Source organism: Triticum dicoccoides, chromosome 5A (assembly GCF_002162155.2).
Source record: "Triticum dicoccoides isolate Atlit2015 ecotype Zavitan chromosome 5A, WEW_v2.0, whole genome shotgun sequence".
NCBI classification, from domain to species: Eukaryota; Viridiplantae; Streptophyta; class Magnoliopsida; order Poales; family Poaceae; genus Triticum; species Triticum dicoccoides.
In genome coordinates this window covers 630,964,222-630,977,110 of record NC_041388.1, presented here as the reverse complement: position 1 = coordinate 630,977,110, position 12,889 = coordinate 630,964,222, and the positions used below count along the sequence as shown (strand labels likewise).

Below are 12,889 nucleotides of genomic sequence, written 5' to 3'. Positions count from 1 at the left end.
GGAGAAGCACACTCTGGAAGTCTGGAGGCTGGTTCGCGAGACGGCCGGCCAACTAGGGGGGGCTTGAATCCGCGGCATCGGATGGGGCGCGTTGATGGCCGTCGGATGGGAACGGATCGGACGCGCCAGGTTTGATGACGGCTGCTTAGGGGGGCGATCCGTGGCAACGCCCCCTCGACCAATCAGCGCGCGGCATTCGGCCTTCCCCGTCTCCCCGACGTCTCCCACTATATAACCACCGTCTCCTCCGCCCTGACCTCCTCACCCAGCTCACACGCATCTCTCTCACCTCCGGCGAAAACACACCAGCGCTCCCCTCTCCCCTCGCTTTCCCGCCGCAATGTCGACCGACGCCGCTGCCGCCGACATCCCGGTGCCTCAGGTGGAGGCGACCGCCGACCCCGTCGTGGAGACCACGACTGACGCCCCCGCCGGCGACGCCAAGACGACCAAGGCGACCAAGGCCAAGGCCGCCAAGACCCCCAAGGCGCCCAAGGTGAAGAAGCCCTCCGCCCCGAGGAAGCCCAAGGCCGCCCCCGCCCACCCGACCTACGCCGAGGTAAACCCCCCGACCGTCGCCGAATCTCGCTCGCTCCATTGTCGTTCTCTGTTCGCTCGTCGTGCTCTCTGTTCGTTCGTGTTCGCCTTGATCTGACTGGCTTTGTTCGTGCGTGCTTGTTTTTGCGCAGATGGTGACGGAGGCGATCGCCGCGCTGAAGGAGAGAGGCGGGTCGAGCACCGTCGCCATCGCCAAGTACATCGAGGACAAGCACAAGGCGCACCTCCCGGCCAACTTCCGCAAGTTCATGCTGACGCAGATCAAGAAGCTCGTCGCCGCCGGCAAGCTGACCAAGGTCAAGGCCTCCTACAAGCTCACCAAGGCCCCCGCAGCGCCCAAGAAGCCCAAGACCAAGGCGCTAGCCAAGAAGAAGCCCGCGGCGAAGAAGGCGCCGGCCAAGAAGCCCGCCGCCAAGTCCCCAGCCAAGAAGAAGCCCGCCGCCAAGCCCAAGGCCAAGGCCCCCGCCAAGACCACCAAGGCCGCCGCCAAGCCCAAGGCGGCAACGAAGCCCAAGGCCGCCGCCAAGACCAAGGCTCCAGCCAAGACCACCAAGGCCGCCACGAAGCCCAAGCCGGCCGCCAAGACGAAGGCGCCCGCCAAGCCTCGGGGCCGCCCCGCCAAGGCCGCCAAGACCTCCGCCAAGGACGCGCCAGGGAAGAAGGCGCCCGCCGCCGCCGCCACCCCCAAGAAGGCCGCCCCCAGGAAGCCGCCCACCAAGCGGTCGGCGCCGGTGAAGAAGGCCGCGCCCGCCAAGAAGACCCCCGCCAAGAAGGCCAAGAAGTAGAGCCTCCGTCCTCCGGCGAACCAGTTTCCATTAGCAGTTTTCCCCTGTTCTGTGTCGGTGGTAGTCCAGGATTGTGTGTTCTAGACTGTAAATTTTTACATCCGGGTCGGGGTGCTCTGGTTCAATCCGGCGTACCCTTGGAGGTGTATCTGTGGGTGAAACGACGACGGCGGCGGCGAGGGTTCGTCCCCGAGCCTCCGTTTTACCGTAGCAGCTTGATTTGTCGAGGTTTTTTAGCGTAGCAAGATACTTGTGATGGTGTCGAAAACAATTAGTGCATTGTTTATCTAATTAATTATGGTTATGGTCAATCGCTCTTGCCCTGCAATGCAAATTCTTGTTCTGCCTCTTTGGATTTCCAGATCTGAAATCGGGTTGAGATGTGGAATGTGATGGAATTTGAGATCTGAAAATTGGTTGCTTGTTTGTATTTTAGTATGGAAATGCCAATCCTCGTCCTTAATTTGCTTCCGTCCAAAAATTTCATAGTAACGTGGCTGGCATCATAGCTGTAAGAAATACAAAAAAGCAAAGGCTGTATTCTTCTGTGTACATGACCGGGGCGTCGGTTACTACTGCTGAAATTTGGAATATTCAATGCGATTTTGGATGGACCTACTTTGGTGATTCAGCATCAGCTGCTACCGCGTGAATCTTCCTTCGTACGCTTGGTTTTTAGGTAGATCTTTTTTAGAAAGAAAGGCAGTCTCGGAGAGATGAATGTGATCTTCTTAACGGAGTACGGTACTCTTACAACAGTAAGCTAATTGGCCCGTTAATGGCGATGCAGGCTTGGAGAGATTTACGGGCTTGGTGATGCAGGAAAATGAATGGGATCTTGTTAGCTAATCGGCCCGCTAATGGCGATGCGGGCAGTGTCGGCCGTGGATACGTGGGGTATGCATGTCTTGCATTGGAGCGGGAGCCTGGGAGAGGGGTCTGCGGCAGAAGATTCGCAGTAACCGTCGGCTGCCATGGCCGTTTTGGGTGGGCCGCGGGCGCGCGCTTTTGCTTTCGTTTTTTGGGTTCTGCCGCCCGAACTGCCATGTTTCCGTTTCCGCGCTTCCTCGAATTGACCTTCTCCCTCTGTCTGTCGCGTCGGAAAGACAGGGAATGCCTGTGAGGCTATGAACAAACAGCCAGAGCCATCGATCATGTGCGCTACGGCCGTGCCAAGTTTTGGGGACAGCGGAACGCGCCAATGAGCAACTTCAACTGGGCGACTCAAACGGACGGCGATTTCGTTTGCTTTTTTTTTTTTCGTTTGAGCCAGTCAGACGGATACAGATGTCCGCTTTCGTATTTGGGTCGGCGCGTGCGTCCAACGCTGGGCTGGACCCATTTTGACGGTGTAAAAACAAAAAATAAACGCATGCATACTAAAAAAAGAAACAACATTAATTAAACATTGAAGCCGGCCATGAAGGCAGTCTGTGATCTCTGTCCTTCTCAAACTCACATTGAGGAATATTTATCAGGGCCAGAAAATGATCTGCCAAACATTTGATTCTCTCTCTGCGAGTCATCCATTCCAGAGTCCAGGTAGAGGTATTTCCAATTTCTCCTGAGATGTATAGCGTGGCATAAAACTGAATAATAACTTCCTTGTTCCAGCCATGATTAAAGCGCATGAAACCCTACAAAAGAGCATGCTCAATATGCTCAGCTAGGGGCATAAAACGATAATGCTTGTTGGGAGACAACCCAATGAATAAAATTTATTTTTGTCTTTTTTTAAATTTTTGTTCTTAAGTGTTTGCACAATTATTATACTGTTATGATTGTGTTTTTTGTGTTTTAATTAGTGTTTGCGCTAAGCAAAGACTTTTGGATCATGTTGGGTGATAATTGTTTTGATCTTACTAAAAACAGAAACTTTTGTGCCCAGAAATATAATTCTCATTTTTAAAAGAAGTGCGATAAAATACTGACTCTTTCTTCATAAGATTAGTATACAAATTACTCACGCCGTCCTAATTTTTCAAAATATTTGGAGTTACATAAGTATTCAAAATATCCAGATTGCTACAGACTGTTTTGTTTTTGACAGATTCTGTTTTCTTTGTGTTGTTTGCTTGTTTTGATGATTCTATGGTTTCCTTTGAAGAGTTTTTGCTATAAAAAAGTTGGAATAAAGTAGATATAATGCAAAAATAAAATATGAATGGGTTGGCAACAATACTTATAGTAGTGATTTGCTTTCTTATACTAACGGATCTCACAAAGGTTTTGTTGAGTTTTGTGTGATTGAAGTTTTCAAGTTTTGGATGATATTACGATGGATGAAGGAATAAGGAGTAAGAAGAGCCTAAGCTTGGGGATGCCCATGGCATCCCAACTATTATCCAAAGAGAATCAAGCAACTAAGCTTGGGGATGCCCGAGTGACATCCCCTCTTTCTTCTAACAACCATCGGTATTTTACTTGGAGCTATATTTTTATTCGTCACATATCATGAGTATTGCTTGGAGCGTCTTGTATGATATGAGTCTTTGCTTGTTTTGCCTTTTATTTTTAGTCATGAATCCTTGCTGGACACACCTATTTGAGAAAGCCAAAATTATGCTATGACTTGTTAGAATTGCTCTCTATGCTTCACTTATATCTTTTTGAGCACGGTGTGCTTTAGTATTTTTTTTGAAGAAATTTTCTCATGCTTCACTTAGATTTATTTGAGAGTTAGTAATTTTTTTCAGAAATTCTCTCATGCTTCACTTAGATTATTTTGAGAGAAGAATTTTTTTTATGCTCATGTTCTTCACTTATATTTGTTTGAGCTTATTAAAAGCAACATATGAAACTAGTCCCAAAGTGATAGATATTCAAGAGGGATATAATAAAAAATTTCATGAAGATCATTGGACAAAATAAACTTGATGCCTTGTAATAGTTTTGCGATATGGTGATATAATATGTGAGCCATGTTGACGAGTAATTATGCTTTAGTAAGAGTATTGGTGTTAAGGTTTGTGATTCCCTATGCAAGCACGAAAGTCAATAGTTATGCAATGAAATTACATCCTACTTGTGGTGCATTATTTGGTGTTATTTATGCTTAATGCTTGCTTATGAGATTTTTTGTTTCTTGGTTGGATGATTCTCAATCTTTTGCTAGCCTTCATTTGCACTAAGTATGATCACTACTTGTGCATCCAAAATGCTTTAAACCAGTTTTTGCCACATGAGTCCACTATACCTACCTATATGCGGCATTCTTTTCCAGTTCTAAGAAAATTTGTATGTGCCATTTCTAATTTTCAAAATAAATTTCTCTTTTGTGTGCTTGTACTGCTCATGAAACGGTAGGGGGTGGCTGATATATTTCTGTGCTAGATGTGTTATTCTCAAGATGAGTGTTTATTCACTTGCCATTGCACGAGAGTGCGACAAAGGTATTAGGGATGCCCAGTCCCGAAATGAAAAATGAATTTACTTTATGTTGTCAAATAATAAATTCCTTGGAAAAGTGTTGGCATGGAAGGCACCCGTGGATACAGTTAGCCATGGAAAGTGAAAGTATGGTGGAAAAAGGAATAAACTTTATTTTCTGTTTGGAAACCGCCCATGATATATCTAGCATGAGAAGTATTGAGAACTACTCGATCGTTTTCGCTGACAGGAAAAGCATGCCACCCAAAATGTTTTATCTCTATCTTTTTCGCTTTGAGCTCTAACACCTCTACAAATCCCTACTTCCCTCCGCGGAGGGCCTTTCTATTTACTTTATGCAATTTTTATTTTTACTTGAGTCTCCATCTTCTCTTATAAAGCACCAACTAAGGGGCACTATGATAGTACTTGAGCATTGGGCGTAGCTAATATGCGAGTGTGTTTCATGAATGGATCAATGATTGAGAATAATCGGCTAGGGATAACTTGCTTTAGCGTTGATATTTTGAAAGACATGGTTGCTTGTTGATATGCTTGAGTATTGAAATCTTCATGTCAAAACTAGACTATTGCTTTGAATCATATAAAAGTCCAAATGTCCATGCTAAAAAGAAAAAAATATGTGATGAACATGTTAGGCAACATTCCACATCAAAAATTCTGTTTTTATCATTTACCTACTCGAGGACGAGTAGGAATTAAACTTGGGGATGCTGATACGTCTCCAACGTATCTATAATTTTTGGAGAAACAGAGTAATGCAATAAGAACGATGACATGATGTAGAAAAGATCTATCTATGTAGAGATAGACCCCATTGTTTTATCCTTAGTAGCAATGATACATACGTGTCAGTTCCCCTTCTGTCACTAGGATCAAGCACTGTAAGATCGAACCCACTACAAAGCACGTATTCCCATTGCAACATAAATAGATCAAGTTGGCCAAACAAAATCCAAATATCGGAGAAGAAATACGAGGCTATAAGCAATCATGCATATAAGAGATCAAAGAAACTCAAATAACTTTCATGGATATAAAAAGATAGATCTGATCATAAACCCAAAGTTCATCGATCCCAACAAACACACCGCAAAAGAGTTACATCATATGGATCTCCAAGAGACCATTGTATTAAGAATTCAGCAAGAGAGAGGAAGCCATCTAGCTACTAACTACGGACCCGAAGGTCTACAAAGAACTACTCACGCATCATTGGAGAGGCAACAATGGAGGTGGTGAACCCATCTGAGATGGTGTCTAGATTGGATCTGGTGGTTCTGGACTCTGCGGTGGCTGGATGAATATTTCGTCGACTCCCCTAGGGTTTTGGGAATATTGGGGTATTTATAGAGCAAAGAGGCGGTCTGGGGGCCCATGCGCGCCCTGGTGGGTTGTGCTCTCCTCAGAGCACCCCCAGGCGCAGCCAGGGCCCATTATGTTCCTTCTGGTCCAAAAAAAATCTCCGTAAAATTTTGTTGCATTTGGACTCCGTCTGATATTGATTTCCTGTGATGTAAAAAACATGTAGAAAACAACAATTAACACTTGGCACGATGTCAATAGTTTAGTACCAACAAATGATATAAAATGACTAAAAATGATTATAAAACATCCAAGATTGATAATATAACAACATGGAACAATCAAAAATTATAGATACGTTGGAGACGTATCATATGCCAAGTTCAGCAAATGTGAGTTTTGGCTCAAGCAAGTTGGATTCTTGGGGCATGTTCTGTCAGCATAAGGCATATCTGTGGATCCAAGCAAGGTCAAAGATGTGATTAAGTGGCCAGCACCCACGACAGTGACAAAAATCAGGAGTCTTCTTGGACTCACGGGATACTACCGTCGATTCATTGAAGGATTCTCTAAGGTTGCCAAGCCTATGACAGATCTACTCAAGAAGGACCAGAAATTTATATGGTCCGAAGACTGCGAGAAGAGTTTCAATGAGTTGAATACTCGACTGACCTCAGCACCTGTGTTGACACTTCCCGACATCTACCAAATCTTTGACGTATACTGCGACGCATCCAGGAAAGGTATTGGATGTGTACTCATGCAAGACAGCAAGGTTGTACCTTATGCATCTCGACAACTATGACCCCACGAAGGGAATTACCCAACGCACGACTTGGAATTGGCTGTAGTTGTGCATGCTTTGAAGATTTGGAGGCATTATCTCATTGGCAAGAGATGCCAAATATTCACCGACCATAAGAGTCTCAAGTACATATTCACTCAACCAGATTTAAATCTCCGACAACGAAGATGGCTGGAATTGGTCAAGGACTATGACCTCAAAATCAACTACCATCCCAGCAAAGCTAACGTGGTTGCCGACGCTCTCAGCGACAAACCCGCCAACTTGAACGCCTTAATGGAGTCCTTGCCACCCGAGCTGCAAGAAGTGATCGCTCAGCTCAACCTGACTATTGTTGGGACTGACTGCGCCAATATGCTGGAAGTCACTCCTACTCTCGAAGAAGAAATCCACAAGACCCAGGCAGAAGACACAGTCCTGCAACACCATATCAAGCTAAACTGGTCTCAAACCGGAGATAGCCGCATCTTCGAAACTGATCTTATGATGGAGGCTGAGAAGCAAGTGAGAGAAATTCGAGACAGGCTTCAAGTGGCCAAGTCTCGATAGAAGATCTATTATGACTCCAAGCACCGACAAGGTTTTGAGCCCGGAGAATATGCTTACCTTCGAGTCACTCCTATGAAAGGAGTGAATAGATTTCAGACTCGAGGAAAGCTAGCACACATGTTCATTGGCCCATTCCCAGTTATGTCCAGAGTTGGTACAATGTCTTATCAGTTGGAACTTCCATCGGAATTGTCAGAAGTGCACGATGTGTTTCACGTCTCACAGTTAAGAAGGTGTATATCACCACCCGAGAAAAGGACTGATATGATAGAGATAGAGCTTGCTAAGGATTTGACTTATGAGGAGAAACCGTTCAGGATATTGGATGAGATGGAAAGAGTCACCCGCAGCAAGACAGTTAAATTCTATAAGGTACAGTGGGAACACCATACCGAGGATGATGCTACATGGGAAAGAGAAGACTTTTTGAGAGCTTTCTATCCGGAGTTGTTTTCCCGAGCAACCGAATCTTGGGACGAGATTCATCCTAAGTGGGGGAGGTTTGTGACACCCTGGTTTTTGCCAGCATTTATTCTCTTGGGTTTATTTGCCATTTTATTGGAAAATGAGTTTTTGAATGAATTTATTTGGACTTAGCACTTGGGAATTATTTTGGCATTCACCCAAGTGGCTCCATTCACCTCCCACATCCTCTCTTTACCTCTCTTATGTCATAACATAGCTTTGGGAATTTTTCTTTCAAAGGAAAAAAACCATTTTCATTCTGAAAATGACTTATTTTCACTTCTATCCCAAAGCAACCCCTCTTTTCCTTTCTTAGAAAAATCCGAGAATTCCCACAACTCCTTTGCATCATGCCTCATCACTCCATGCAAAAATATCTCATGAGTATGTGGAGCATTTTTTCTCTAAAGCCTCATCTGCATTCTGTCCTCAAATGCACTATACAATGGAAGTGTATTTTTCCTTGATCCAATGAAGCTGATTTTTCTTGAGCTTCATTACCTTCCTAAGTAAACCTTAACCTCCAAAGATCAGTACTAAACTCCTTGTAGAACCTATCCAAATATTGCTCACAATTTTCTGTCCAGAAACTTGCTCCCCCTCTCATGTCTATCTTGGTCGGCCTGGCAGTGTGCCATCCACATCCCTAGACCCCTCACTGCATGAACTACACACCAGACATGATTTGAACAGCTCAGGCCGCGTGATGCCAGAGTTCACGCGGTGACCGCGCGAGGACAAGGCCCCTGGCATGCAGTCGGCGCGCTCTGCGTCGCGCCAGTGCCTCTGTTTTGCTCGTGCACGGGTTGGAGCTCGCCCCAGCCTGTCGCACTGCGCCACCACCCTTGACTAATCGCCCTTGACCCACCCCTGCCGCTCGCCGATGCTGGAGTTCGTCGCAGCGAGCACGGGCACGATGAGGCCAAGTGCATAGTGCACCCGTGCCCCTGTGCTCGTATCCACCCGCGTCCTGTGCTCGTCGGCGCCCTCCCATAGTGGCCGCGTGAGCCATGGAGCTTTCCCCCTCTCTCACTGGCGCTAGTTGTTGCCGAGCCCCGCTTCCAGAGCCCTCCAGTGAGCGCGAGACCCCCCTCCCCTCCGCCTATAAATACAACTCATCCCACCCCTCTCCGAGAACCAAACCACACTCATCTAACCCCCACACCCCCACACCCGCAGCTAGCCGCGGCCAGGTCAGGCGAGCCTCTGGACGCCAATCCCCTCCGCCGCTCGCCGGTGATCCAAGTCTTCTGCTCCCTCCCACTCCACTGCCTCTTGAGCTCCATCGTCTTCTCCGGCGTGTTCCTGGTGGTCCATTGGTTCGAGCTGACGCCTCTAGAGCCCCTAAAACTGCCTCTCGCCACAGGCGTCTTCTTCTCCGACAAGCTTCGTCCGCTGCAGCCGCTGGAGACGACCACGCCGACCTCTTCCGACCACCTCTCTCCACGTTTCAGGTACATGCAGGTGCGCCGTGACCTTGCACGTTGATATTTCCATTTTGCATCATGCTTTTATATTGATATTTATTGCATTATGGGCTGTTATTACACATCATGTAACAATACTTATGCCTATTCTCTCTTATTTTACAAGGTTTACATAAAGAGGGAGAATGTCTGCAGTTGGGATTCTGGGCTGGAAAAGGAGAAAATATTAGAGACCTATTCTGCACAGCTCCAAAAGTCCTGAAACTTCACGGAGGACGTTTTCAGAATATATAAAGAATACTAAGCGCAAGAAGTTCACCAGGGGGGCCACACCCTGCCCACTAGGGTGGGGGGAGCGCCCTACCCCCTGGGCGCCCCCTACCTCGTGGCCCCCCTGGTGGCCCTCCGATGGCCATCTTCTGCTATATGGAGTCTTTCGATGAGAAAAATCATAAGCCATCTCCTCCGATGAAACTCCGCCGCCACGAGGCGGAACCTTGGCGGATCCAATCTAGGGCTCTGGCGGAGCTGTTCTGCCGGGGAAACTTCCCTCTGGGAGGGGGAAATCATCGCCATCATTATCACCAACACTCCTCTCATCGGGAGAGGCAATCTCCATCAACATCTTCACCAGCACCATCTCCTCTCAAAACCCTAGTTCATCTCTTGTATCCAATTCTTGTCTCCAAGTCCGGGATTGGTACTAGTAGGTTGCTAGTAGTGTTAATTACTCCTTGTAGTTGATGCTAGTTGGTTTATTTGGTGGAAGATCATATGTTTAGATCCTATATGCATATTAATACCCCTCTGATTATGAACATGATTATGCTTTGTGAGTAGTTACGTTTGTTCCTTAGGACATGGGAGAAGTCTTGCTATTAGTAGTCATGTGAAATTAGTATTCGTTCGATATTTTGATGAGATGTATGTTGTCTATCCTCTAGTGGTGTTATGTGAACGTTGACTACATAACACTTCACCATTATTTGGGCCTAGAGGAAGGCATTGGGAAGTAATAGGTAGATGATGGGTTGCTAGAGTGACAGAAGCATAAACCCTAGTTTATGCGTTGCTTCGTAAGGGGCTGATTTGGATCCATATGTTTCATGCTATGGTTAGGTTTACCTTAATACTTTTGTTGTAGTTGCAGATGCTTGCAATAGAGGTTAATCATAAGTGGGATGCTTGTCCAAATAAGGACAATACCCAAGCACCGGTCCACCCACATACCAAATTATCAAAGTACCGAACGCGAATCATATGAACGTGATGAAAACTAGCTTGACGATATTCCCATGTGTCCTCGGGTGCGCTTTTCTCTATATAAGAGTTTGCCCAGGCTTGTCCTTTGCTACAAAAAGGATTGGGCCACCTTGCTGCACTTTATTTACTTTTGTTACTTGTTGCTCGTTACAAATTATCCTATCACAAAACTATCTGTTACCACTTATTTCAGTACTTGCAGAGAATACCTTACTGGAAACCGCTTATCATTTCTTTCTGCTCCTCGTTGGGTTAGACACTCTTAATTAACGAAAGGACTACGATAGATCCCCTATACTTGTGGGTCATCACACGTCCATCCTTCCCTTCCACGGTGGCCGCCGAGCTCTCCTCGCCGGCGTACGCACCGGTGATAACCGCTTCCTCTATTTCTTCTCTTTCCCTCTCTCTCACCTGACCAGGCGGGCCCGCTGCCAGCCTCACAGCGCGCGCCCGAAGCGGCATGAGTGGAGGCGCATTCCCTGGAATACGTCTTCGACGTCAGCCGCTCTGGTTTTTCTAATATTCAGTTTAATTCAAATATTTTGACTCAACTTTGACCATCTATAACTCCTATTCTATAAGTCCAAATGAGTTGATTCTTTTTGCACTAATTTTGTCTTGCTCTTCTCTTTCAGCATGCAAAAGATGAGATTTTTTCCCGCTGTAAATCTTTTCTGTGGTATTTAAATGTGTTATGTGACATTTTCTTTTGTCACTTTTAAATGTTTTCAGAAGGAGAAACTTGCCTTGAGGAGATCCAGGAGGAGTCTGAACCTCCTCTGTGCTAAGGCAAGCCATCACAAATATTTGCAGAATGCCATTACAATAATCATGATTTCCAACTTGAATATGACTTATTTTCATGCATTTAAATATTTGGTTAATCACAATAATGCTAGTTGCAAGTTCTTGGTATGCCTGTCTAGTTTTTCAGTAGCTTATGAGTGCATGATCTAGTATGTAGTATAGGAGTTATTTTGAGCATGATCTTGGGTAGAATATTTATCGGTATTATTTCTTTATGGTGAATATTATTAGCATATGGTAGAATCAAGTTCTTGCTATGATTACTTCATGTCCATTAGCATGTTAAGTGGTTTAGCTTGGCCATTGATATGATCATTGAGCATGAGTAATTACTTTCCGGTATCATGATGATATGCTTGCATGTTCATATAGATGCATTTTCATGGCATACTATGGCTCGAGTATTTATTTCAAGTTTAATATGATGAATAATCCGACTTGAACATAATGTTGATCAAGTCATGGTGCCACCGAATTGAGCTTCCCAGTGCAACCACATTTGCCTTTGTGGGAAGGCCCTTATTCGGTCCGTTGTCATGCCTTTGGTTGGTGCCTCCAACGAGGGAAGGTTATGCGCGTGCGCTACCCTTGCCTGGCAGGCAGGCTTAACCTTCTGTGCCCGTTGTTGTTATGGTACCTTGTCCCCGTTCGGGACCATTTATGCTTTTCCACGGCGGTGGTCGTTGGATGTCCGGAGTGGCATCGGGGCCACCCATGACTTAGCCCAATGGGGAGTTGGTCGGAGTGGCCGGGAGAGTGTCATGGCAATGGATTGGTTTTGTCGAAATGCCGTTGGTCCACCCGAATGGGAGTGCGAGGCCATGGATACCGTGGTGTGGGTACAGTGTGCTAACCTCTGTAGAGTGTGTGTTTAATCTATCGATAGCCGTGTCCTCGGTCATGGACACAGTTCATAGTAGGTCACACCATGGATCAACATAAATAAGCTAACATGCACACTAAGTAAACTTGTGGCACTGGTTATGATGGATACATTGTTGGAACCATAGTGATGGTTTCTGTTGTGATCCGGAGGTGATCACTGTGATGATGATGTGGTTTGAGGTTACGAGTTAACCGTGATGATAAGCGAGTCCGAGGGACTCTAGTCACGTGCATATTCACTTAATGAGCATCATGAGTAGTTCTTGCATTTAACTTGCTTAATCGTCATGTTATTGTTTGTCATTATGCTTTATTTGTTGTGAGCTTGCAAGTACATTCAATGTACTGACTAACCTGACATGTCATGCCAGCTTTTAGGAAAGTTGTACCGGATCAGAGTGCTACCCGCGTCTAGGCCGTGTCCACATCGATGTCCTTGTGCTATGGAGTTCCGCTTCGTTGTTCTTACGCTGCCGCGTAGTTGTTTCGTCATGACCAAGGCCCCTCTTATGTTCATTAAATAATGTACATATTGTCCAGCCGCACCGTGTGTGCCGCTTGGCCTCGCTACTTGTTGTATTATCAAACCTATGTTCTCGCTTATGTTAATAAAGCAGTTGTTTTTCTATACCAAGTTGTTGTGTGTT

The 12,889-nt window shown here is 45.9% G+C and overlaps 1 protein-coding gene across 1 annotated transcript; it reads left to right on the top strand.

The window, feature by feature from the left end:
* Positions 1 to 263: 263 nt before the first annotated feature.
* On the top strand, positions 264 to 1,654 carry LOC119303581 (histone H1-like). The gene is made up of 2 exons (XM_037580713.1): positions 264 to 559; positions 690 to 1,654. Exons 1-2 carry the CDS (start codon positions 341 to 343, stop codon positions 1,341 to 1,343), a joined length of 873 nt encoding a protein of 290 aa, XP_037436610.1. The 5' UTR covers positions 264 to 340; the 3' UTR covers positions 1,344 to 1,654.
* Positions 1,655 to 12,889: the final 11,235 nt, after the last annotated feature.